The sequence below is a fragment of the Gouania willdenowi genome, chromosome 7, assembly GCF_900634775.1.
Source record: "Gouania willdenowi chromosome 7, fGouWil2.1, whole genome shotgun sequence".
In the NCBI taxonomy this organism is placed as follows: Eukaryota; Metazoa; Chordata; class Actinopteri; order Blenniiformes; family Gobiesocidae; genus Gouania; species Gouania willdenowi.
Genome location: NC_041050.1, coordinates 15,138,724 through 15,166,177, shown reverse-complemented (window position 1 = coordinate 15,166,177; position 27,454 = coordinate 15,138,724). Strand labels below are relative to the sequence as shown.

The window sequence follows — 27,454 nt, the reverse complement described above, 5'->3', positions numbered from 1 at the left end:
TGTGTGACAAAGTGTTTACATTGCGCGCTGCCCTCATCCTGTCAGATGGAGATCACACCAGGCCTCCAACGGCTCAACTCTTGTCACACTACCTGTCTATCTGCAGGATTTTTGTTATAACTGAAGTTCTGTGTTTGTTAGAGTGTAGCCATGCACTGAGATTCATGACGAAAGGCTATAAATCTAGAAAACAAATTGCCAGTAAAGGTTATAACTCTTTTAATTGGCATCCTTTACTATACACAAACCATTTGTCTCCACAAACCAGTAACATTTTCAAGAAGTTTACAAATGTCAACAACAATTGGGTTTACAAGTCAACTCGTACTCTACTAAGTAGCTATAGGAAAGAAGATTTTTCTCCAATTACTAATCCAGCCTGATTTGTCTTTCAGACATGACAGCAAAAACAGCAACTGAACATATTTAGCATTTTATATTTTCAATCCAATACACTTATGACTCGTATTTCAACAAAAAGCAGCAAGTAATATGCAAATTAAAACATTTTTTCAGGAATAGCACAGTTTGCTTGCAGGATTACTTATGCTTTTGTGCCAACACTACTTCTAGTTGTCTAAGCTATTCACCACAGTGGTCTCGTAAACTCTGCTCTAACTACAGCCAGATGCAGTTGTACCCTTTTCCTAGCTGACCACCGAGCAGCAAAAATACTGAATGAAGCAAAGTCCATCAACTTCTACAATGTCTTCTAAACTGGGCAAAAAGATTCATACCCTGCCTCGATCCCTGAGGACCGAGGCACATCCACATTCTAAGAGACCTGATTCCTAATCCTGACACCTAAAATGAGTGCCCAGTAAATGTGATGCCTTTCAGAAAGCAGCACCAAGACCACCCAACTGTGACTCTAATCCTGTAGCTGCAATGCTAAAACCTTGGTGGGTACACACTCTGAAAGGCTCGGCAATTCCTGGATAGGATATTAGAGTAGTGTTAAAGTACAAAGGCATCGATTGAAGACTGGTGTTGGGTTTTATCCTGCTATGCTCAACTTTTGGAAAGAAAGAATAATCCTGAGAGCTTCTTGAGGCCAGATACCTCTTTCATCCGCACTTAGCCAGTTGGTTTATGGTTTTCTCTTACCTTTGGTTTCAACACAGGTCAGGGCTAGGAGTTTTTATAAAGAGTTTTCACTAAACCACAAAAAAAAATTAATATCATTTTCCTGATATTAAAAAAACATTTGTCAAATTAATGTTTTTATTTACATATAATCTACCCTTGGCAATTAAGTAAAGCAGCATTGGGGGGGGGGAAAAAAACACTCAATATTTTGACAGGTTATTTATTCATCTTTTGAGTACAACATCATAGAGTAGTAGAGCAAAACTAGCATTTCGTAAGACTTCAATGGCAATTCTTGTAACCATTCATCTTTTGAATGTCCTTATCAATGTACAGTATTTATTTCAAATATTTTATTCACACATTAATTTGATAGCAAGCTTTAAAAAGGCTCTACAAACCATGCAAGCAATTTTTCAATGCGCTGTGCCATTCCATTTTTAATATCCGTGATACAGTATCGCCTTGTATCACCTTTGACTTGATCTGATGTGTTTGTGACACATTGCAACACAGCCATTGGACAAAACAAAAGATTATCACCTTAAATGCACTATTCCTGTGGTTAATAGAGTTGAGGAGGAGATGAAACTGACTTAGCAGCTGTTTGAAGCAGCTGAAATACTCCGCTGCTGTTGCTGTGATAAACACAGCCTGAGGTGTGAGACGGATCACAATTACAATAGCCGCTTAAATAGCCATTTGTTTTACTGTACTGTGCAGTGTTTTGGCTGAAAACAATAACAGTGTATGAATAGCAAAAGAAAATTGCTTTGGTGATCACTGATCTCCCTCGCCTACTCATGAATATGCATGAAGTCCCCAAAACAGCCTATTTTTTAGAACTGCTCAGAAAGTCCCTTTTCAGAGGGCAAAAACTCTGGAAAACACATGAGCTTGGAAAAATAAACCTCAAATACTGTGTTGTTGGGGGTTCTTCGAACAAATGGAGATGGGTGAAAAATAGCATAATACTGGACCTTTAAAACATTAAGTACATGCCCTCCACAGTTGAGTGGAGGTCAGCTATGTCTGTAGCCACAATAGCCCTGGGGCAGCCTAGCAGAAGTGTTTGCTAACACACTTCTAACTACAAATGAATTGAGTTTTTTTTTTTGCAAGTCTGTATTACGTCTACCCCCAGGCTCATGTGTGCTTGAAGGGTGTAGGCAGAAAAGCTCGGTCCATGACTTTACTTGTTGATAGATGGAATGGTGTGTACGATCTTTCCTCGTAAAATGCATGTACAGTATGTGAGTGGAAAATGGAATGGGGATGGTAACTAGACAAAAAAAAAAAAACAAAGACATTAGCTTGTGTGTGTATTATTGTTACTCTGTTTGTTGAAACAGAAAACCTATACATTTACTTTAGGCTCTGAAAAAGAACGTGAATAGTGATGGTTTGGGATTTGCAAGAATGTTGTGTACAAAAAATATGAAGGCAACGAAGTCTGGCCGTGGCCGCTCACACCACATGTGTAGCTTTGACTCTGCTAGAGTGTGTAAATGGTTGAAAGGGTGTGTGGTTGTATAGATCTCTTCTTGGCAGTGCCAGTGTAAACTGAGGAACATCTTACATGCGCTTTAATCCTGTGCTGAATGTCATCGTATGAGTGTGGCTTTTCTCCAGGCCAAGAGAAGGAGGAGAAAAGCAGAAAGAACGGATGCATTCTACCACATATGTGTAAGCTGCGTGAGTGAAAATAAAAGTGCGCGTGTCTATTAGAATTACACATAAAGTAGCCTAACCCACTGTTTTGTTTTTACTTCTCATTGAGGGCTACAGAGACACACTACACAGTAAGATGTAAGCAACACACAGGACAGTTATAGCACTAATCTGCTTGTCTGAGCTGATCCAGTAACACAGAGAGGCCACTCTGGCATCCAATACTAAGGTTTTACTTGAAAACAGCCTGGCTGAAAAGACGGAACACAGCCCATAAAGTTGAGCTGTGTGTGATTTTCATTTCGTCTAAGAGTAGGACTTTATGCACTTTTTCTAATGAGAAGCTTTCCAGCTAGCCATAAGACTCATCATCATAGAAATGTTATATTGGTGCCCATGAGATAAATGCTTATAACACATATTTAAGCTTGAAACCCACAATTGACAAACATGTCAATACATATTTTTAAAAGAAATAAATATGCAGGAAAATAATAATGTACAAAGATCTGTTGTTAAAGTGAGAGGTGTTATTTTGACAAATGTCAACAAGGCACATCTTGTTCTTTACAAGCCCACTAGACATGAAGAACCCTGGGGAACGTGTTCTGCCAGCGTGAGAAATAACCTGCAGCCCACTGTTATATGAGGCCTATTAGTGGTCAGCCCTTAATGGTGATTGGCGGTCAAAAACTGTTGATGTTATTGCAGTATTTTCGTGATAGCCCAAGTTAAGAAGCCTCTCCCTAGACTGCAATGGGATGACTTTCTTGTGGACGGAAACGGCTAGATTCCTGTTAGTTTTCCTCTACAATTCTATACGGAGTGCCTGATAGCTGCTCAGGCATTCCTTTACCATGGAAAGAAAATAGTGAAAGCCCTTCTGATATTACTTAATAAAATACATTTAGTGTTATTTCTCCACCACAGTGTTTTCATTAGTGTCAATCTTAACTCATTCACTGCCAGCCATTTTCAGAACGGCTACACCCCTCACTGCCAGTCATTTTAGAGACAGATTCTGAAAGATTAGAGTCTCTACTTTCATCAGAATTTTTTTTTCTTGTTTTTAACTCGTTTCATTTTTCCGTAATCAGCAGTTGAATAGAGACAAGTTTCACACAAATTGCCTGTTTCTGACAAAAAGCTGCGAAAACAGGCTTTTTCTGAAAAAACCTGTCCGTGATTTTGAAGCTATTTTTAATTTTTTTTTGCTTTAGGGACACCTCAACATTGGTTTCCTTCTATAAAACAACAAAAACAACACTGAGACCGGGCTTTTGATGGCAAAAAATATTATTTTGCCATCTGTTTCAGCGTTGTATGGTTTGCTTACTGTATTTTGGCCTTCCTCCAAGTCTCTCCCCCCGTCAGTCTCCACACACTCAACTTCCTCCTCCAGCCGCTTGCCCTGGTTTTTTGATTGTTTTCTCTCATGATCGAGACAATAGTCCAGTTAGTTCTACACATGCTCTGATCGAATGTGTGCTGCTGTGAGCTGCTGGGAGCTTCACCATCAACTCTTGTAGCTCCATTTTTTGTCTCGTAAACTCCTTTCCTTTTCCTCTTCATCCAAAGGTGTGCTGCTGCCACCTACATGGCACCAGTTGGTCACTACATAGTACAAGCCTGATATTCATGGGAGAACTCCGTCTCCTAGCAACTCCAGTTGAAAAACACAATTGACACATACGTCAATGGCAGTGAACGTTCAGATATGAAATGACTTGTATATATATATATGTATATATATATATGTATATATATATATATATATATATATATATATATACATACGTCAATGTCAGTGAGTGAGTTTTTTTTTTAATAAAGTGTTTGCTTTCAAATGTATACATGACTGCATATATGTGTCTGCAAGAACTGTTGGTTGACTTATCATAAATGCTATATGTGGTTACACCTCCACACATCTCCCTCTGTCCGGTACATGTCTGTGATTAGCAGATGGCAAATGAGTTTTTATGGCTAAAAAATTAGTTTAGGTCTCACCTTATGGCCAAGCTAGACCATCTCAAACTCAAACTAGAATATAAATAGAGCAGCATTCAGGAGCCTCCATGCATTGCCTGAAATTACACAGTTTGTAAGACTACCCTCTAGTGGTGACAGAAAAACAATCTAATCAAAAAACGCAAATATGACGAGAGCCACAATGCTTTACGCTAGCCAAACAAGCTGTCGAGACTTTGATGCCCACCACATACTTGTGTGAAAGTGGACTTTCAGCTTTTGACAAGCATGAATACAAAATACAGAACAAGACTTTGCGTAGAAAATGATTTAAGACTCAGACTCTCAAATTCTGTTCATCCTCTCAACCTCACCCTTCTCATTAAAGTTGTAGCGAGTTGTATCTCACAGTTTCAGGGTGATGAAAAAGGGAGATTTATTTTCACAAAAAATGCCAGGAGACTAGTTAACTGAACAAAGTGATCATTCTAAATAATATGTTTTATTGTGTGCTTACAAATTATTCGTCTTTTTTTAAATTATGTATTATTCTTCAACAGGATGGGTACATTTCAGTGACAAATTTCACTGTAGGGCTACATTGTATATGACATTGCATTATTATGTTTTTAAGTGTGCAGGAGTATGTGGTACATGGCTTCAGGTTAAATGCCTGAAGGTGTACGGGACTGTGAACAGTCTGGGTACCACTGCTTTATACATACTCCATTTTAAACAGGGGACCTTCCTTCAAGATTACTTTACTGAAAACAGCCTCTCTCATACGGAGGCACACAAATTCACGCCAAGGCCTAAGTGTCGCCCTAGGCCTCAGGGAGAGGCTTTTGTGGGCTCTCTTTTACTATAATCTAAAAAACACCCCTATAAATGGATCCAGCAAAATATCAACAGTCCATTCTTGATCTTACCTTCAACTATCAACACGATAAGACACTCCACTGGCTTGGTTAATAACTTCGCCATTCATTCATATGTTGTCTCTAGACCATGCAAAGCATTGAAGTATGTTGCGGTCTAAGAAGAAAAGATGCAATAACGAGATGAAGCATTGTGAACCGAGCTGGGAATGAACATGAGGAACTGATTTATGAGCATGAGCTGAGAATGAGGACAGGAGGATAAAAAAAGTTTACAGACAGACTCAACCACACCTGGCATGTTCAGACAAAAACGGGAAGATGAGGCACTTCAGTAAAAGTATCTCAGTTTCATGTATGATTTATGTTCCAGATTTACCTAAAAGTCAAGTCATGCAGCAGAATAAAACTGAAATCCTTTGTGTTGTTAAGGTCCTGCATTTTATTGCGGTTAAATGACTCAAAGGAGGTCTTTTCGGATTTGAGGCATCAAGATGTTGATACAGGCTGCCATCAGCAGCCAATAGCTGCATTTCCATTACCCTTAAAAATGTACAAAATTTAAGCACAATAAAAACTGGTAATGTTTTACCAGTTTTAAAAAAAAATAAAAAAATAAAAAAAATTTTTTCAAAATTTGGGCAATGGAAACTCAAATATCGCAGAAAAGTTTTTATGCTTTTATGAGGAGGTATTTCAGATGTTGAAATGTGTCGCAAAAGCGCTATGGAAACACTTTTTCCACAAATACATGTCACAGGATGTGACGTACCTGGTCACGTGACCGCTGCACTCAAGTAAACATATGTTTACGTGTAGACAAGAGAGGAAACTGGGACATTTCTTAGCGTTATATTTAAAAATGTATTACTGCCGCATTAGACGTGAAACAACAAAGGAATACGGAGTGTTATAAGGTGGTTGGAGCGCCCATCTTCCTGCGGCAAAGTCTCGCAGGATGAGTTCTATTTCACAATATTTTGTGAGATGTCTCACTATGGGATGCACACTCTTATCTGCTGACCTCAGAAGCATTTATATCAATCTGCCAATCTGCTATTTCATCAAAGTGTTCTCAGCAGAGCCAGGCTTATGGTTTAAACCTGGTTCAACTAAGTCATCCGTGACCATGCAGGCTTTTACCATTTCATCAAACTCTTCTCAGCTTGAAGCTCCCTAGCTGAGCCGAGCCAGCTGACAGTGTTTAGCTTAAGTGCACGTCCTCATAAGACCCACAAGATCGATCACAGATTTAATGACTAGAGAGTGACGGCGCAAGAACCAATGCTGAGACCAACAGGACGTTGAAAAAAAAAAAAGAAGGACCGACTGTGGTTTGAACATTTTAAAAGTAGTAAAGGGTTAAAGAAGGTGTTATTTAGTCAATTTATCATAGCAAACAACTGAAGCATGTGATCACACACTGATGTTCGTTTGATGTGAGTTTTTTAACACCTGTCAGCGTTTAATAAAAGAGATGATGTAACTCACATTTAAATGATATATAATTTATGAGACTTGTCAGTGTTTGATGAATAGTTTGTGAACTAAGCACTAAATGAACAGCGGGAGTAGGCAGCGATGCTGTTCGATTTCACATCCAACACTGTAGACGCTGCAGGTGCAGGTGAGCTGTGCACGGGAGTTGCGCGCACATTCCGAAAAGCGATAGTGTATCTTTGTCATTGGGGAGCCTTAGTGCTCTGCCCTGTGACTGTCCCAGAAGCCCCTCCCTCTCTGTATATCCACAGCTTTCTCATTATTAATCTATGATCAATGAATGAACACATTTATAACCTGCGGTAAACGGAGGCGATGGATATGCACGTATCCTTTGATATTATTACTGATGGTTTAAACACATGAATTCTGTGATATCTCATTAAAAATACGGTACACATTAAACATGTAATAAGACAATGATTCTATCATCATTTGTATGGATTTAAAATCATATTAAAACATTTACCATGATATTTTGTTTAATTTCCTTTTGAAATATCGTATTAAAGCGATATTTTAAAAAAAACGTATAACAGAAGTCTTGTTGAGTCCTTTTTCCTTATATAGATATTTATTGAGTGTTTTAAAGCGTCACTAAATGACTTCTTTCAAAATGATGACGTGGTTTCTGCAGCTTAAGCGAAGCCTGCTGCTTAAACCTGTTTGGGAGCAGGTTTGACCCACGGACTGTGTTACTATGGTAACCAAGGTGTTTTCTCATTCCAGTTAGAACGGAGCCGGACTCCCAGGTTACACCTGGTCTTAACCCTGAGCTGGGTTTGATGAAATACTCTTCAGGTCGAGAAGAAGCCAGCGCTTACCTTTCTCTGCTCAGTTAAGTGCTGTTCTGTTCATCACCGGTAGGTATTGAACCTCTGAGCCTCGGCTCCATCTCACGGCTCTTTACCAACGTTGACGCACGTTGGCCTTAAGCGGCTCTCTCACTCCGGTGACTACACCGCTCTACGCTCTGCACCGCAAGGTCCGGAGCACCCAGACATAAGCGAACAGGCTGTAGTCTCAGGTCCCACTCTGCCCTTGACGCCTCGAGGCTCCTGGGTACGTTGGTCCTCCTCTCGGGTGCTCACACCAGTGAACAGCCCAGCTCCATGCTCCATATCATGGTATCCGAGCTTTCGGACGCCAGCACACCAGCTGTCGTCTCGAGCCAAACACTGTCCTCAACGTTTGTCAACGCTCCAGCGCACGTTGGCCTTCCTTGCGGCGCTCTCACTCCGGTGACTGCCGCGCTCCGCACCGCACAAGGTTCAGAGCTTTCCAGATGCCAGCACATAGCTGTTGTCTCGAACCCAGCCTGCCCTCAATGCCTCTGCGCTCCTGTGCACTTTGGTCCTCCTCACGGGCGCTCACGCTTCAGTGAACATTCCAGCTCCATGCTCCATACCATTATCAGTATCCAAGCTGCCAAGAGTGGTGGGCTCATGTTCTCCCATTGATCTTTTGGCCTTTTTTGTCTCACAAGATGAGCAGCGGCCTCATGTGTTGTGTCCACTTCGTGCGGTACGCACTTCTATGGACATGAAAAGGAGCCTCAGGGGGAGCAATCAGTTGTTCTGCTCCTGGGCTTATCGCCGTAAGGGGAAGCCTGTTACTAAGCAATGCCTGTCACACTGGGTTGTGGAAGCTTTTGCTTTGGCTTATACGAGTCAGCGTCTGCGGCCGCCTGAGGGTCTGCGAGCACACTCGACTCGTGGTCTCGCCACATTCTGGGCTTTGTTCAGGGGAGTGTCTGTACAGGACATTTGTGCACCCCTCTTGTTTGTCCGCTTTTACATGCTGGACGTTTCCACCCCATGCATAGCACGAGTGGTTCTACTCTCTTGATGTGTACAGCTTTCTGCCCTGCGGGCTGGTGTCCGCTCAATAAGCATGTCTGCAATACGGGAGCAACCACATCCCATAGTGAGACATCTCACAAAATAGAACTTTAGGTTATTTACATAACCCCGGTTTTATGAGTAATATGAGTGAGATATCTATCAGACAATCCTTCTCGCTCGAACGAGTGAGAAGAGGTGCTTATTTCGAATGGATGGTGTCTCTCCATCTCCTCCTTTTATAGGAGATGGGAGTGTCCCTGGTGGACGGACATGTTTCACCAGCCAATCGGGATTTGCAGATTGATATAAATGCTTCTGAGGTCTGCAGATAGGGGTGTGCATCCCATAGTGAGACATTTCACTCATTTTACTCATAGAACCGGGGTTATGTAAATAACCTAAACATTTCACGGGAGTTGAGAGGCTCCTACCCAAAGCAGTCTTCAATGGAAACCTGTTCAAAGCGTAATAATACTTTGTCAACATTTAAAAATATTGCTTTTATTTTGCGATAATCTATAATGGAAACCCAGCTATTGATGTTTAACAAAATCCACTCTGGTATTACGTGGTTGACTGAAATAAAGAGAAACCTGTCATGATTTAGAAAGAGTTTTGAGAACCAACCTCTCCTTCTACTTTTACCTCTACACTCATGAGGACAGTTAGGGGCATAGTAGAGATGGATAAAGGGCTAAAACAAAAGATTAAAGATATTCATATTTTAAGATTTTTCCATACAAAATTTCATAGATAAATATATATTTCTTAATATGCAAAGTTTAACAGCCTGAGCAAGCACAAAGAAATAAAAAATATACCCACAATTCCAGTAGCACGAAACCCATGAACAACTAATCCCTGCACATTTGCAGATTTGTGTGTGGCCTTGTCTCTCTGCGTGTGTAATGAGTGTGTTGTGGGTGGGAAAGGGAAGATTACTTAGACAAACAGCCTTATGATCCACACATCAGCTATCCTCTCCTTCCAGCGACATCAATAAAACCACACATACACACAAAAAACACGAATAAACTTGTCTGCTTAATCACACTTCCACTTGGTGCTTTCCTCACTCCCTCTCTTCTCCACTTCCTGCTCCTCCTCCTCCGACTGCTAGGACCCCAGAAGTATCTCTTGGGTTTCTCTGTTCACAGCTTCGCACAATGACAATAACTAAGCAATCACTGCTTATTCATTAAATATTATTCATTGTCCATTGCAAGAGATTATTCTTCAATCCAAAACGCACAACAAATGTTACAACAAACAATTGTATCCTGACCTAATAATAATGGAGGAAATGAAAAAGACAATTACAACAAAAATAATTGTTTATATTAGAGCACAACCGATTAATCAGTGTGGCCGATTAACAACACTGGGGAAGTGCACTAGGTTATTTTTTACAGTTATATTTTGCCTGTTTTTATTTATCTACGACTACTTTTGGCAATTTGAGCAACTTTACTTGGAATGATTGTTTTGACATTGGATTCTGGAAATACAGTTAGCAAAAGTTTGCCTTTTCTTATTTATGAGTGACTTTACAGTCAAAGTTTTTTATTCCTTCTGTCATCAGGCAGTTAAACCTTGACGGGAGTCTCATGGACTGATATAATGATTTTTTTTTTCTTTTTTTTTCCCCTATTGGACTCTGAACTGCTGTACATGGTGGCTAATAACTGATGTGAAAACGAGCATCTCTGTCAATGTATTTACTTTTGTTATTGTCTGTCTGCTGTTGTAATAGTATGTATATATATATATATATATATATATATATATTTAAATTAAGGGTGTAACAATACATCTATTTGTATTGAACCGTTTCAGTACAGGACGTTCGGTTCGGGTACAGGGTTGTGCAGGGGTGAGCTTCTGGAACGCAATGGAAGTTGCGTGTGTTTACTTCCGCCTACAGATACATGTGCAAGCCCGTACGTCATGGCTAACGCTAGCCAGAAACCAGAGCTGGAGGACCCTCCCCTGTCGCTAAAGTCTGCTTGGGAACACTTTGGATTCCGGGTGAAATACTGCAACGGAGAAAGACCAGTGGATAAAACGAGGGCAGTGTGCCGACAGATCGGGTATGTTTCTGGGAACACAACGAACATGCTAACTCACTTGAAACGGCACCACCCGAGTGCGAATATCACTGCGACAAGAAAGAAAACATCCTTAGCAAACGCAGCTGACTTTGACATTCAAGCAGCCTCTTTCTACCAATTCAGATCTGGCCAAAGCTGTAACAACTGCCATCAGAGTCTTTATAGCAGCGGATAAAAGCTGTTAAGCTGTGAGGAGCTTATTTTTTTAAATAATATTTTATGTATTTTTTGTTTGAGAAAATTATTGTTACCAGGCAGCACTTTACAACAGTATAGTGTTTTTTTTTAAACTTTATTTTCGTATTCAGAATAATGTTAAATACATTGTTGGTTTACTAAAGTTTTGAATGAACAAGCAAATTTATGTTTTGCATTTGTAACTGCCAGCAGATCTGCACTTACTGCAGACAATGTGGACAAGTACATTTTTCTGGCCAAAAATATGAAGGTCTAAACCAAGGGCTACATGCTGGAACTGTGCTGTACTTTTTGTTTGTTAAAAGCTGTTAACAAGCTGTGAGCTTATTTCTATAATATTTAATATATTTTTTGTTTGAGAATATTATTACCAGGCAGCACTATACAAGTATTGTACTTTTTTTTTTTTTATTTACTTTATTTTCACATTATGTATAATGTTAAATGCATTGTTGGTTTACTAAAGTTTTGAATAAGCAACAAGCAAATTTATGTTTTGCATTTTGCTCCACAGTGTACCAAAAATGAACCAAACCGTGACATCGAACCGTGATTTCTGTGTATCGTTACACCCCTAATATATATACTCATAACTGTTATCAGCAGATGCATCAGATATCATGTAGCTGATATGTACAGCAGATACATCATATATCAGCTTTTTGAAACCTCAAATATCTGTATCAGCATCTGCCCCAAAAGTCCCATATCGGCCGGGCTCTAGTTTATTATTCAAATTGCACACTGCTGCATCTTCAAACTTTTTAAAATGCTTTTTAAAATTCAGAGGATACTTAAGGAAGTGCTAAGATAAAGTAGATAAAGATCGTTTATTAGTGTTCAGGTGTTTTTAAGGTACAAATATTTCTCCGCTCATGTTCAACCAGGTAGAACAACCTTTGACTTCCCACAGTGATGACGCTGACAGCTGGCTGAAGGATGGCCACGCTCAGATGCCTCTGCTGATCTCTACGGCACAGTTCACTTATTACTAAAGAAACAGGCATTCCTGTCAAGTTTTGGATTTGAAAATAAGGAAAATTTTCTTGCGCCCACTACAAACCGTCCCACCCACCCAACCAAGCTCCAGTATCCCTTATATTTTAAGATAGATGTACAAGAAATCTAAAATACCCACTTACTGAATACAAATATGTGATTAGAATCTGGTAGGTCGACCTTTATTAACACTAAATTGTTCTGAACATTCCTACTAGGGATGGGCAATATAGACCAAAACTTTTATCTCAATATATTGTCTCAAGAAGATGATATACGATATAAATCTTAGATAATTTTATTAAATAAAGTCTGACCCGAAAGACAATTCTGGGTTAAATTTGCTGATGCAAAATGCCACACAGGAACATTTATTAACAAACAGCTGCACAATATGTGCACTCAGAAATCCATCTAACTGAGCATGTTGTTCTGAGAGTAAAAGCAGCGGCTGCTAAAACTAGTATTTTGTTTCATATGATACATGAAATATTATAGTTTTCTATATAAATCTATATCAAAATAGAAAACTCGATACATCTTGAATCTCGATATATCGCCCAGCCCTAATTCCTAAATTAAGAAACAGCCTAAATAAAAACACAAATGTGTATATGAAGCACATGTGTTTATTTAATATACTTACAGTTTACATACAAGTCAACGCATTGCATATTTACTGTTAATTTCACATTGTCATTTTACAACGTATTTACACGAGTTCTTTGTATTTTTTCACTGGAACGTCTTCATTCATTCATCATCTCTTCTCTGAGTTGTTTCTGGGTTTGTTGCCACTGTCAGCACTAATCTCACAAGAACTGCCACTCAGGTCACTTCAGATGGCAGCTCTCGCGATGCTAGTGACGGCGTTCAGTTTCGTAAGACATCTTTTAATTATTATTACATTAAAATACGGGATAGTTACGGGAAAATACTAATATGGGAAGATGGCGGGAAAGAGGGGTAAAATACGGGAGTTTCCCGGCCAAAACGGGATACTTGACAGGTATGGACACAGGACACAACCTCAGCTCATCTAACAGACATTACGCACATATTTTGGAGTTACACGCTTGAAAAAGAAATTTGAGTGATACGGAACCCAAAATCCAAAAGTTAAATTTAAAAAATGACAGAGGCCTTTACATTAAAGTAAGAATTAAAATGTGTGGATAATACTTTTTTGTTTTTCTTGTTCATGTGTCAGTGTAGCTTAGCAGCAAGTAGGGATGTATATTGATAAGGATTTAGCGATTCCGATGCTTTATCAATTCCTGCATCTATCCGTTTTTTCATTGATCTTCTTATCGATTCCCAGATAGGCTGAAAAACTAGTAGTACATGAGTACAGAAAAAAATACAAACTGGTTTATTAAAATATATATCAGGTTTATTATTATAAATCTTAATTATTCACCGCTGAGAATAAACAATACTCAAATGAGTAAAATTAGTCCACAAGTGACATGGCTATTGGCTTAGGATAATAAATTAACCTCATTTTCATCATTATTACACAATGTCAGTAAGTAAGTCACTTTTATTTATATAGCACCTTTCATAGAAAGAAATCACAAAGTGCTTCACAAAACAGAATAAACAGTGATTTACAAAGATACAATACAAGACAGTCCTTCAAAATAAGGAAAACGAAAACACAATGTTAACACCAAGCTAATAAAAGGCTGTATAAAAGTGTCTTTAGCTGCATTTTAAAGGAGTCAATGGAGTCAGTGCAACGTAGAGCCAGCGGCAGAGAGTTGTTTAATTCTACCTGCTGTGCACTGGTGCTGCTCAGTGCGTCAAAGACCCGGCATTGCTTGAGTATAATGCTGTGTTTTGTGGCCAAATGTTTGGACATATTGGTTGTGTTACCGCCTTTGGCGCACAGATCAGGAATTACAGGTGACAATCCCCGAGGTGTCGTCCTTCTTTGTGAAATGCAGCAGCTCAGCTCACCTCTTCTCTGCAGCAGCTTGTGTGTGTGACGTTGCGAGTGGGGTACGGTAATTTACGGTGGCGGTGCAGCCCGGGAAGAATCGATAACAGAATCGTTAAGGGTTTTTTGTTAACAATTCCAAAGAATCGTTTGACTAAGAACCGGTTCCCAAACTAACCGGTTAATGATGCGCATCCCTATCAGCAAGTGGTCCCACAGTACTATGTCGAATTACACGGTTGCTCACAAATTAATTTGGTTTTGTTTTTTTAAACAAACATGCATTTACATTTGGATAAATGTGATACACTTCTTCACTTTCCCTCTTGATTTTCTCTTTGGTGCTCTCCATCTAAAAGGACATTCTTATTTCATGGGGGGGACACTTCCTGGAGGCAAACAGGTAAACAAAACCTCTGTAATCAAGAGCATACATACACTCAATGAACCAATCAGAGTCAAGTGTCGTCCAAACAGAACCATATCTAACCAGCACAGACCCACACTTGAATATTTAGACTTGCCAGCTCAAACTTAACACTTAAGTTTAGTAGATTTCTGACTGGAAGTTATCCATAACAGACACCAATCAAATGTAGCTCACATGCACATTGAGTCCACTGACACAGACTCCCAGCGTATTTGTCTATCAGTGCTGTCATCTCTGTTTTCTTACATTAGGGAAGGCTAACTCAGGGACAGGATATGGGGATTAGGTCTGGCCTTATTGCGCTGTAGCTACATGCTGCTGAATGGCTCCCATCTGTTCTCCTATAAAGGGATGGCTAATACATGATAGCTTTGCTTGTGTTGTGCACAGGAATAACAGCAGTGGATAGATGAGCAGCACTGATACCGTTAGCCGCAACACTAAGGGATAATGTGCTGGGCTTATTCTATTAGATTGGGCTATGAAGTACTAATCTATGTGCATATACGGATGTGTATACACTCACATACACACACGCACATTCATGATATCTGATGGGAGATTTCAAAGCAGCAGACCCCCGCCGGTGCTCTAGGTTTTCCTTGACTCCAATGGCCTGGAGTAGGAGAATGGGACAAAGCTAAAGTTTGTGAAAGGTGGAAAGAACAAGAGTGATGGAAAACGATGGAGGGATGGAAATTGAGGGAGAAAGGGGGCAGTGTGGTCTGTTTCATTACGGTGAATCCTGACACTGCTGCATTCTCTACACACATGGACTGGATTATAGCCTATGTGGGCTGTTCCAGCGCTGTATGGCTCAGCAACACTCTCTTTAACGTACACATATAGGAACACAAACTGCACACGTGCACAAAAACATACACTTACATGTGAACATGATAGAAATACAAAGGTTTTGCATTGGGAAAAACATTAAGTCCTTACAAAGTCCTTCAGAAAATGAAGCCCTTTTTCAATCCTAAAAGTAGAGCTGGGGCAACATCATTGAGATTATGGACAGGTTTTGCAAATCCACCCGTGGATTATTATTTGGAAACAATGTATGCACTGAAAACTTTAGCTATACTATATTGCCTGTTTTCGTCTTTAAATATATGCATCCATCTCATATTTTTTATTTTTCTTACCAAGCACTGAAATACAGTTCAGCCCCTGAATGTTTACGCACTCGTTCGGAAAAACTTCAAACCATTATGTTCATTATGTTTACTGCAGGTGCTTCATTTCAATGCTCAAAGGCATCTTGAACCTACCAAATAAAAAACATCAAAAACAGCGACTACGGTTTATGACTCTGAATTCTTGACTTAATCCTTTTCAGTTTGCAACCTTGGAAAAAAAATAACTGCATTTCTGTGTTCCTACGACCTAATGTTGCTAAAATAATTAGCAACCCAACATAGAGTTAAGTAACGGGGTGAAACTTTACCATAACAGAATAAAGTGTTGTGCAAAGAACCGACTCATCCATCTCTGGTTTTTCTCACTGAGTCATTTTTATCACCAATGAGCCCTGGTATGTTGGCTTTAGGGTGGTGGGTGTGTATAAGGCCAATACCACATAGTTACCTATATGGTCACAGAGTCCATGTAGCAAAACCAGCATATACGCAGTTCACAGAGGCAGCCATAAACCTCTAAATCAACCACAGCTCTTGACTTGACTGAAGCTCGCAAGCAATGGAATAGGAGTCATGTTCTATTACTTTCTCAGCTGTCAGTGTTGGCCAATGCTGTGGTTCTTGCGGTACCATCAATGTACCTTGCTAATGGTTACTCTACCTGCTAAGGAAATCTATTGTGTAGATGATAATTTAGGGTTGTGTAAAAGATCTGCAGTTCTAAATGCTGGCAAAGACCAAGTTACCTCAAAAATATTTAGAAAATGAATCAGGCTGGGTAACAGAAACTTATACTTACAGCTTAGTTTGCTCATCACGCCCATATTCCTTCCTCATCATCCTGAAAGTAAAACAAGCGTAAATGTATAAATAATATCCATTCTTTACTGTTAAAATACACAAACACAAACACATTTCATTACAAATAGTGTCTTTAAAAAACCCCACAAACAACTGGAATTACTAAGCCAGTTACTCAATGGTAACTTAATAGTTATGAATGGTCACAAGGACTTATTGTATAGTTATTGAACTCTCCTTGACTTTAAATCAAAATAACTCAGTCCATGCTCCTATTCAAAAAAGCTGCACATGATATCATGAAATCATTTTCTCTGTGTGAAGTAAATCAGAAACAGTTTTATTGCCAAGTATAGTTTACACCATATGAGGAATTTGTTTTGGTGGATTTGTGCAAACAAAAATAGAGACAAAGACAAAAAGACAAGATTAACAGAGCAAAAAGAAAAGAGGGTGTACAAAGAAACAAGAGCATAAGACCATTTTAACTCTTGGGGATTCATATATAGGTGATAGAAATAATATTTCTAGAACCCCTCTTTCCATATTTTTAGCTGTGAACTGTGACCTGTGCTCACCTCAGTGCAAGTCGCCTCTTTTGGTCCGTGACCATCAAGCTCTGAGCACAAGCCAGTTCTAGTAGCTGCAGTAAAGCTAATAACACCTACTCATGATTTTTACACATAGTGACTTCAACATGTTTTGGTTGCTGTTTTTGATAACTTTACACTCTTACATCTGTAAGGGACCAAAGACCAGGAGATTCGTAGTGAAACTCATTACATTTTGTGAAGCTACTGAGCTCTAGTCCCGTTTGCCTATTTCTCTTTCTGCAACTTGGCAATGAACACTATATCCCTCTGACCAGGAACTCCTCATCTTTGGCTTTAAGTTTATCTCCACAAAATCCCAAAACAAAAAAGAAACTGTATTTACTATGACAGTAACTCAATGGTAACAGAAATCAAGTCGTAAGACCTTATCGTATAGTCATCGACCCCCCTGTGACTTTTAATCAAAACAACACTGTTCATGCTCCTATTCAGAAAAGCTGTACATGATATCATGAAATGATTTCCTCTGTGACTACAAGAACCAATAACTAAACACATAAGGGGTTTCCTAGGGGCTGATACTGCGCAGACAAGAGCCCTGCTAACAAGAAGACTAATTCACGTAGACACTAACATTGTGATGGTTAGCATGAACTGGAAGTGCACCACAGCCAAACCCCGCCTTACATAATGCTAAAAGAAGCTCCGACAGAGCCCAGTTAGTGTTAATGTGACACAAGTCTGAAAAGCAAAAGGGACCTGGCAGCGGCTCATGGTGGCTTTGGTTGAACTAAATAGTAGTGACAAGCTTGGTAAACTCAGTAGGCTAATGCTAAGAGGGAGGCTAAGCTCAAATATAATGGCCTTTCAATGTAACATGCTAGATGCTAAATGCTAACACGCAGTGAACGTCTGTGACAGGTGATATAAACAGAGGCAGAGCTCAGAGGTCAAACATAGGCGTATGCACATGCACAAACATACAGCTAGACATGCTCACACACAGGGCAAATACCATGTGCTACTTTTCATAAACCTGATGAAGGCTGAATGTAAAAGTTTTTTTTTTTTTTTTTTTTTAGAACAAGAACCCAAAAGAAAAGGCAGTAGAAATCTGACTCACATAAATACTTTGACTGTTTTCGATTTCCTTTGTACGCTGCTGCCAAGTGTCTGGCAATAGTGCTGGTGCTAAATGAGAACAGTATGAACACAACGTGCCCATCATACACACTGCTCGGACACAGAGGGGGCACATCATAAGATGGCAAATCTACTTCCTAGACTAGATTTTACCTTTCATTTAGCTAAGTGATGTAGATGACAATAGTTGGACAGTTGAAAATACCTTTAGTACTAATTGTCAGAATCACCTCTAACAGAAATCTGATCAAATGCATTTTGTCACCACTGGACAGACTAGTGTGTATGTTCTTTAAAGTATCTAATATACCAGTGGTTGCATGTGGATGTGCACCTCTGTGTAATTAAATGCAATAAAATAAAATAAGAATAAAAATCATGTTCCATCCACATTCTTTTGTAATGCAACCTTCCAGCTGCACGCATAGGTCAGCGTTTTTCAGCCAGTGAACTGCAGCCCACCAGTGTGCCGTGAGAGGTCCTTGTGTGTTTTCCAATTTCACTAAGATGGTCGAGTAATATTTGGACAGCAAATCATTTGTGTTGTTGGACAAGTGTGCGTGCAATGTGGGCATGCTGTACTTTAAGTGGTTTTGTGATTATTTAAAACTGCCAACAGAATTTGGGCAAAGTTTAAGGGTGGCTACAAAATACTTTATTATCAAGATAAACCTTTTTGTTCTGAAACAATAGAACAGTAACAAAACCATTTTTCCTGCAAACATTATGTGTAGTTTTTTTTTAAACAAACAATGCGCCAAAAGTTAGAATTACAGAGCAAAGTAAATCAAAATATTTTTTGTGGTAGAGTTGAGAATCGACGATACAAAAATCCAATAACATTTCCACTGCTCTTGGAGAATCGGCTAAGTGAAATAATAATGTAGTAAGTATTGTTGTTGTTTGTAATCACTCAGTATTTCTTTCACAGTTATCGCAGAAGGTTATTTATATTCAATCAAGTCTGTGCCACATTACATTCAGTATATTGATTTCAATTTCAATTTCAGAAAAATTTTTTTTTCCCTTTTTCCCCTCTGTTTTGTTATCAGTCTCAACACATTTCATACTTGTATGGTTATGTACATATTTTTTGAGTGAAATTGTTCTGTACAAAATATTAATAGTTGCGTACACGAGAGAAAATTAAACTAGAGTATCAATGTTTTTACACTGGTATCATCCATTACAAAATAGGCTGTTGCTATTAGTCCGGATCCGGACCTCACACAATCCTGACTACTCACTAAGCTGAATGCCAGTAGTTACATCACTGCTGGACCCGTGTCCTTCTAGCTATAGTTTCGTCAGTTGTATTTTAGCCCTAACCCTAGGAAATACCCTAAAATGTTTATTTCCGTATATGTATTTTTAAAAGTGGAATTTGCCGTGTTAAAAATGTGTTAAAATGGAAAAAAAAATGTCAGAAGTGGGATTCAAACCCACATCAGCAGAAGAAAACATCCTAAAGTCTAGAGTTTAGACCCCTCGGCTATTCTAACATAGGGTTACTACAGGCACATTACGCTTATGTAGAAAAGATCCTGCAGTGACAGAACTGCGCATGCGCGCAGCAAGTGCCGGAACAATAGTCAGATTTGTTTGAGGTCCGGGTCCAGAACTTTAGACACTTCATACAAAATACCAGCATTACTATCGACGTTATCAATATTTCGGATCGATTCGCCACCACTAATGCCGACAGTCTATCAAGTACTCATCCTTGTCAATGGCAGGTCAAATATTGGCAGGTCACGTGTTACAATAACGTTGAAGCTACTCAGTTTCGGAGAGAGGCCAGTGAAACTGCAGCACAAATAATCTTTGCTGCTAAATGGAGTTGATAAAACCCCCTAATGGTGTTCACAGAGGCACACTCGGCTCATTCTGAGACAGTACTATTATCATTAAACATGAGTAAAACTCCTGAAGTGGCATTTAAATTCAACTGGTGCCCCATTGTAAGAGTTTAAGTTTCAGACAGGCAAGGTTTGGTGCTGGTGCAAGTTGCCAAACTCAGTTCTGAACCAGATAGACCAACTGTTTAGACTGATAAAGAAGTCAGTTTTGGGCCTAAGACATAGGTTCACTTCAGAACATACATAACGCTGGTTTATTAACACCATGAATGAGTGAATTCAGAAAGTAGCACCAAGACCCAAAATGTATTTAATGTACAGTAAATGTTGTAGCCTCTTTTATTATCCATCCATCCATCCATTTTCAAACCCACTTCCTGTGTTCATGGTCGCGGGGGTCTGCCGGTGCCTATCTCCGGCTCACACTGGGTGCAAGGCGGGGGTTATACCCTGGACAGGGCACCAGTCCATCACAGGGCAACATACAGACAACCACTCACACTCCCATTCACTCCAACGGGCAATTCAGAGACTCCAATCAACAGTTACGGCTTTGGATTGTGGGAGGAAGCAGGAGTACCTGGAGAAAACCCATGCAGCACGGGGAGAACATGCAAACTCCACACAGAAAGTTTAACATTATGATACTCATGCATACAAAAGATTGTAGAAATTACTCTCTAAACATAACATCAAGAGAAAATCCTCCCATTGGCTATTCAATAAAGTTGCTGCATTTGGATGTTTTCATCCTCACAAATTCACTAAAGTCAAGGTGAAAAATAATACCTTGTACGTATAATACAAGATATACATACAGTATGGCATTATCATGGAATTCTGTTTAAATGTTCAAATTTCTTGAATTAAATAATGTTTATTGTACGCTAAGCCATGATTTTTTATTAAGTGAGCTTGAGCATGTACAGCAGGCTATATTAGTCAAACAAGTGTGAGGGTACACAATATATACAATACACACACATGAAACTTCAACAATGTGTGTTCTGTATTTGTAATTGTTACAAAGTTTCAATGTATAAATTTTCTGACAGGGACTGATACATTAACTTATTTATTATCTACATACATGAATATGAGGTATTTGGGATGTAATGTGTGGGTAATGTGTGATTTCAAAAGTAATAAATAAGGTAGATCCCTAATGCAATGTGTGACTCTAATTCAGACATTAATGTCCAAAAATGTGAAACAGCTTATATTAGGTACACTAGGATGGAAATCCCCTCAGTTTTCATTCTACACCTGTATATAGATGTTAACACACTTTTATAACTGGGAATCTCCCCAATCACAAACCCTCAACAGTAGCGATTTGACAAGTTGAAATTACTTTAAAGAAACTGGAAAAAAATAATCTTATAATAGGTTTTCATGCTTGTAGTTTTTACTTTATATGAAAACAAGGATTACATGATCTGCTGTGTACACATCCAAACAGGCAAGCACATGTTCATGCACACTTGGATGCTTGCACGAACTGTGTATATGTCGGCTCTTTGGAGCAATAACAACAACAGTTTGTTCTTCTGATGCTGTCTTCACTCAGGCAAGTCAAGTTTTTCCTGAGGGCAGTGTGAATATGATTGTTAGACAGATATAAGGAAACCAGTATGAGAGATGATGGACATATAACCTGATCTTATATACAAATCTCAATGGTAAGAAACACTCATTTGGCAGGTCTTTCCTTCAGGCCAACCATTTGAATGATAAAGAAAAAAAATCTGACTTGGCAGTAAGAATTGAAGTTGAAGGAGAGCAGACAGATGAGAAGAGAGAGGGGAAATTCTGTGCTGTCAAATGTGACCACATCTGACTCATAATGCAGACGGCAAATAGGAATTTGCACTATCTTTCAAAACAGAAAGATGAGAGACAATAATATATATATATATTTGTATAAATAAACCTTAAACCTATTTCTTCAGGTGCATGCACGCATTTATATTGACCTGATCCATACGGGGTCGGTGGTTGGCATGGGGGGGGCCTCTTGGCAGGCTTCGAGGATGCACATTTGCAGAGAGCATGTGGTGTGGATGATGGGGGTGATGCTGAGGGTGGATGAAATCTTCTTCGTAGTTATCTGCCATCAACTTCATTCTGCTTTGAGTCTGCCAAAAAAGAGGCCAAAAAATAAATAAATACATAAATCATAAAAAAATGACGAAAGTGTTATTTTACCTTGTACACAAAAGCCCACTTATTTCTCTTCCTTGCTTGTTTCTGAACATTGTACTCTAGGCCATACATTTCAGCAAGTTGAGGAATTTTCGTATTGGGAATGCATACTGAAATCCATCAATGACGATAAAAAAAAACTGTGCCGCTAACAATATTTGACAGGTCATAAATTCAGTGCGTTGGAATGCCTAATGGAAATATCATAAGTCTGTCAAGTGTCACTCGTACTGTAGATTATCATTAAATTGGATTAGAAAAGACTGCACAGTTAGTTGGTGATTTGTGTACCCTAAGGCCACCACTGTTCTAGCCTGCTGAAAACAACCTCATTTTGGATGTTAGTAATTAAAATTTTGTACAAATATGCATTTTTCTGCATGCCTGTATATGAGTAAGTGGGGGTTGTATGTCTTGTGCTTTTGTGTGTGCATCTGTATGCGTTTGAAGAGTTGGAGACGATTCTGTCGATCTGCCAAACAAGTTCCTTGCTTAAAGGTATTGTGGACGATGTTCAGCTTCCGGGTGGATCATCAAGACTATTGGTCCTCCTAATTGTCAATCATATTTACGAAAGCCCGTCGTACGTGCTCGTGCTCGTGCCAGGTGCACACCGGGTCCTTTGAAAATGGATTTTCACTTTCCGGTGGCGAGTCTGACGTAGTGGGAAAAGTTGTATGACCATTGCCGACTCCAACTTGTAAACAGAGCTGTGCACGAGGAAAACGGGGCTCGTGCACGCTCTCCCGCATACGTAGGCGTGTCGCGCATGCGCATTTTTTTTCAAAATGTGGAGAGGGCGTTTTTTTTTTAACCATCGTCCACAATACCTTTAAGCTGATATACGGAGGATGAAAAGAGAGAGAGGAAATTCAATAGTCTCGATATCCCTCCCTAAACAGCTCCACTTCCTCCCCCCGCCTCTGATAATCTACCAGAAGCCACGCCTCTACTTTTGTGCACGCGCATCGCGGAACATAGCAAGGTCGCATTGGGTTGCATTGATATAGGTCAATAGCTATACTGCTCAGAATGATACCGGTTTGCTCTTGTGACGCGCGTCCTTGTTTCCGTGCACAATTTATGCATGCTCATTGACTTTGATTGACAGTCTCCGCTACAGGAAGTCGAAGCCTATTGGTTGGGCAATCGTGGCGCGATTTTCTATATGTACAGTATAAGGGTCTAAAGGCCGAAGTCGGAACTTATATACATTGACGTATATGAATGACCACCGGCAATAGACCATAGTAAAAGACTATGGGTAGGTATTTTAGGTATAGGTATTTTATCACATTTTAAAGAATGATACATAAACTCTGGATATCAGCTTTAGGAAAGAGAAATGAGCAGTACGACTATAGCTTACTGCAGTGATGTCTTTCTATACAAAGGCAGGAAGAAATAGAGTGGTTGCAGATGTATTGACAGCAGTGGCTTTATACCCTTAACAGTAGCTACTTTGCCTTAGGATACAAGCATGATTGCAGAGCAGAAGGTGAGATACTGCGTAAAGAAAATGAAAAAGATGTGGCATCTCTCATCTTCAATCTTGCAGCTCCCTTTGTTTAAATGTCAGTCAGCCGTAGTCGTAAGAGGCAAAATCCTGAGTCAGATGTGAAGGTAGGAGGGAGATGGTGTTACAGTGCTTAATGGCCTGGGGAACATCACTGCAGAGATAAGAAGTTGAGGACTAATGACTGAGGAAACGAGTCAGTCAGGATCACAGGAGAGGATATGACTGGAATTAAAGGGGTAAGCAATTAGTTTAAATTGGACAGCTAGGGCAGCTCAGATAGGGTTTGAACACTGACACCGTTGAGCTACAGACAGGGAGGGACAGCGTTTCAGACGGTGTGTATGGAATGGAGGAGGGGTCAGACAGACAACAGACCGGTGGTTAAAGTTGTTAAAGGCAAGAATGAGGTGTGCAGCCTGGTATGACCTCAGGTGGTGATATGAGCAGGTGTGATGGGGAGGGGCAGGCTTTGTTTCAACTGTTAACACAACTAATACCAGTCGTTGAGACCTTTGACAATGACGGGTCTACCATGCACATGATAGCATGATACGACAACAGCATTGAGACCTTTGACAATGACGGGTCTACCATGCACATGATAGCATGATACGACAACAGCATGCTACCAAATCTATTTGTATTTCTACAAATAATACTCTTGATTTAATATGCTTTTAAGTAAACATTGTTTTGCATTGTCATGGTCATTGCCAGAGCTGAAAGTAACGGTGTTCACACATTACTGTAATTTAGTTGCTTTTATGAGTACTTTGGGGTATATTTCTAACAATTTTACATGAACTTTAGTACATTTTAAAATACGTAAAATATTTTTTTTACATTTCTACACCCAACTGTTACTGAGTAAATTGTTATTTTTAGTTTTAAAACAAACATTGTGAAACTACAAAAAATTAAATGACCAGACAACAATAAAATGCATCAAATCATAGCCACCACTCAGGTTAAACGTAATGCACCGCACCAAAACAGCATTGAATGCTGGTTATTTTCTCGGTTTTAGAGTCCATAAATGTAGCTATACTTGAGCCCAATTATTTTATTTTTTTTATTTTGAATTTAATTTATTGGTGTTTTTTTTTTTTCATTAAAAAAAAAGAATTGTACATTTTGACAAACTTTTTATTTTATATAGATGCCTTTGTGGAAAATAAATGAAGTTCCAACTGTGCAAGATTTAGTCTCTTCCTTTTTATGTTCATACATTAGCCGTGGCAAGATTTATTACCAAAAATAAACGTGTGGGGTGAAAGTCACTGGTATTTTTTTTACTTTGAGTATTATTTAACTGGGGTACTTTTTACGTGCACTTGAGTATTTTATGTGTGACTTACTTGTACTTGTACTTGTACTTGATACAATTTCAATCAAGTAACAGTACTTCCACTTGAGTTGGATATATCAGGACTCTTTACACCTCTGGTCATTGCTGAAAGTTTGATACCAACATTTCTAAGTCTTAGCAACATTAATAATACATTTGTAACAAATTAATTTGCTGATGTATTGCCTTTGGAATAGTTTGGCTGTGTGGCCAGATTAGATCAAATGTGTTCAACCAGTTCATGTACCAATAACATGGACACACACACACACACACACACACACACACACACACACACACACACACACACACACACACACACACACACACACACACACACACACACACACACACACACACACGCACACCTCCTACTGACATACTCCTGCATGTGCGAAGAAGGTGTTCACACGTAAAATGCTTGTGAGGTGGAGTATCAGTGTTTTAATTAGAGTTAATTAGTAGCTTTGCAGAGTAAACAGCTTAGTAACAGCCTCGGGGCCTGCTTGTAGATCATTCAGTCAGGAACAGACACAGGTGGTGCTGCGAGGAGGGAGGGCAAGTGGGGGAAAGATAGAAGAGGAAAGTTCCCTGCAAACATCTCTAAACCAGACCCAGCCTGGACTATATACAGTATGTGGGAACTGTGGGTGTTTCTGTATGTATATTTATTTGCAGCTGCTGTTGTAAACATGCCACCGGTGTCTGTTTTACCATCAATGTGGCTGTAAATCACAAGCCTGTCTTCATCAGGGTAAGGTTGTATTACTGTGTTCATAAACAAGCAGATGAAAAAATAGACTTGTTACAAAATATATACATGAGAAAATCAAGCCAATTTGTACTTACATCGAGTTTTTAAGGCAACTCATACTGACCAAGATTGATGCCGGTTAGAGAGACAGAAAAGTGTACACCTCTGAGACTTCTCAGTTATTCTTTTCCCAGCTTCAAAGCGTCAGTGATTTGTGGCGATACATCACCTGAATGGACTACTCATAGAATTCCCACATGTGGATGCATTTGTACTGACTGTCTGAGGAAGTCTAAACACTACACTTTTCATGCATGTGTCTTCAGGGTTGTATATATGTGCTAGTGTTTGATGAGAAAGTGGAGCAAACCGAATGAAAGGAAAGTTTGTCGAGGACCGGCTGCTTTAAATACACAAATACACACACTCACATATGCGTACAAGATCTTCCAAAGCAGGGACACAAGGAGGTCAGACAGGGCAAAGCTATCTGTAAATCTATCTGCTGTCTAAAGATCAACTTTCTCCTTGGAGACCTGGAGTCCCATAATTCTTTGGCATTTCCTCCTTTGTTTCCTTCTGCCATTGGCTGTTGAAGACGGCACTCTATCCTGATATGTGTGTCAATGGGTCAAAATACAGGGAGTCGTATTTGGTTGTAGTGTTGAACGGCTTAACCTCCTGAGAGCCTGTATTTTTGAATGGAGAAAAAAAAACTGAAGTAGTGCAGACTCCCTGCAGGACCCATTGAACATGAAGGTAATGGATGAGAAGATCTCACTTCTACAGATTTGGAACTATGTGTAGCACTGTCTGCTGCATCTTTGAGCTAAATAGCATTTAGATGAAGTTATAGGAATGTAAACCTCAAAACTTGTAAAAAACCTTGTTGCACTCGCAGCAACAAGAGTAAGATCCCCTTTCTTTTTTTTTTCTTTCCTAATCACTTCAGTTTTCTTTGGTCTTGTCTTCCGTTCCACATCGAGAGGCCACATCATTGCAATTAGAGCCCATCACATCATCGGGGTAACTGAAACTGCTCACTCCAGACGGGGAAACATGACACATTCATTGGCGATAAACAGATAACAAGTTTTCCTTGAAATTCCTCATATGGAAACGTGGACCCCTGAGGTACTATTTACTATTTATTTTATGAGGCACAGACCATCATAGGTTCACACTTACTTGGACAACAAACCACTGCATCTGTTGACTTTTACAAGCACCATCTTTCCCAGAAGCCTCAGTGACTCAGTGTGCAGCCGTCCTGCTGTTTGCTCATTACTGTTAGCATTCTCGTTAGCTCAGTCACCGACATAGTCTGACCAGACCTTAATGATCAACATATCTCCTTCAATCCCAGGTCAGGAAGCATGGAAAAAAGTAGTCATTGATGACTTTGTATGTTACCAAGCATGTGTAAACTAAATGTGTATGTAGCTCACCAATGATGCTGCATTAACGTCACTTTTTGAGGTTAGTTGGTAAAGAAG

General features: G+C 39.4%; 1 protein-coding gene across 1 annotated transcript in view; it reads right to left on the bottom strand.

The window, feature by feature from the left end:
* Positions 1-27,454, bottom strand: part of LOC114467636 (ERC protein 2-like) — a 172,339-nt gene that overhangs the window by 29,748 nt on the left and 115,137 nt on the right. Inside the window, exons 17-18 of the mRNA XM_028454087.1 lie at positions 22,109-22,270; positions 16,575-16,616 (exon numbers count right to left, since the gene is read on the bottom strand). Coding sequence (XP_028309888.1) covers positions 16,590-16,616; positions 22,109-22,270 — 189 coding nt within the window. The 3' untranslated portion in view covers positions 16,575-16,589. The remainder of the gene's footprint in view (positions 1-16,574; positions 16,617-22,108; positions 22,271-27,454) is intronic.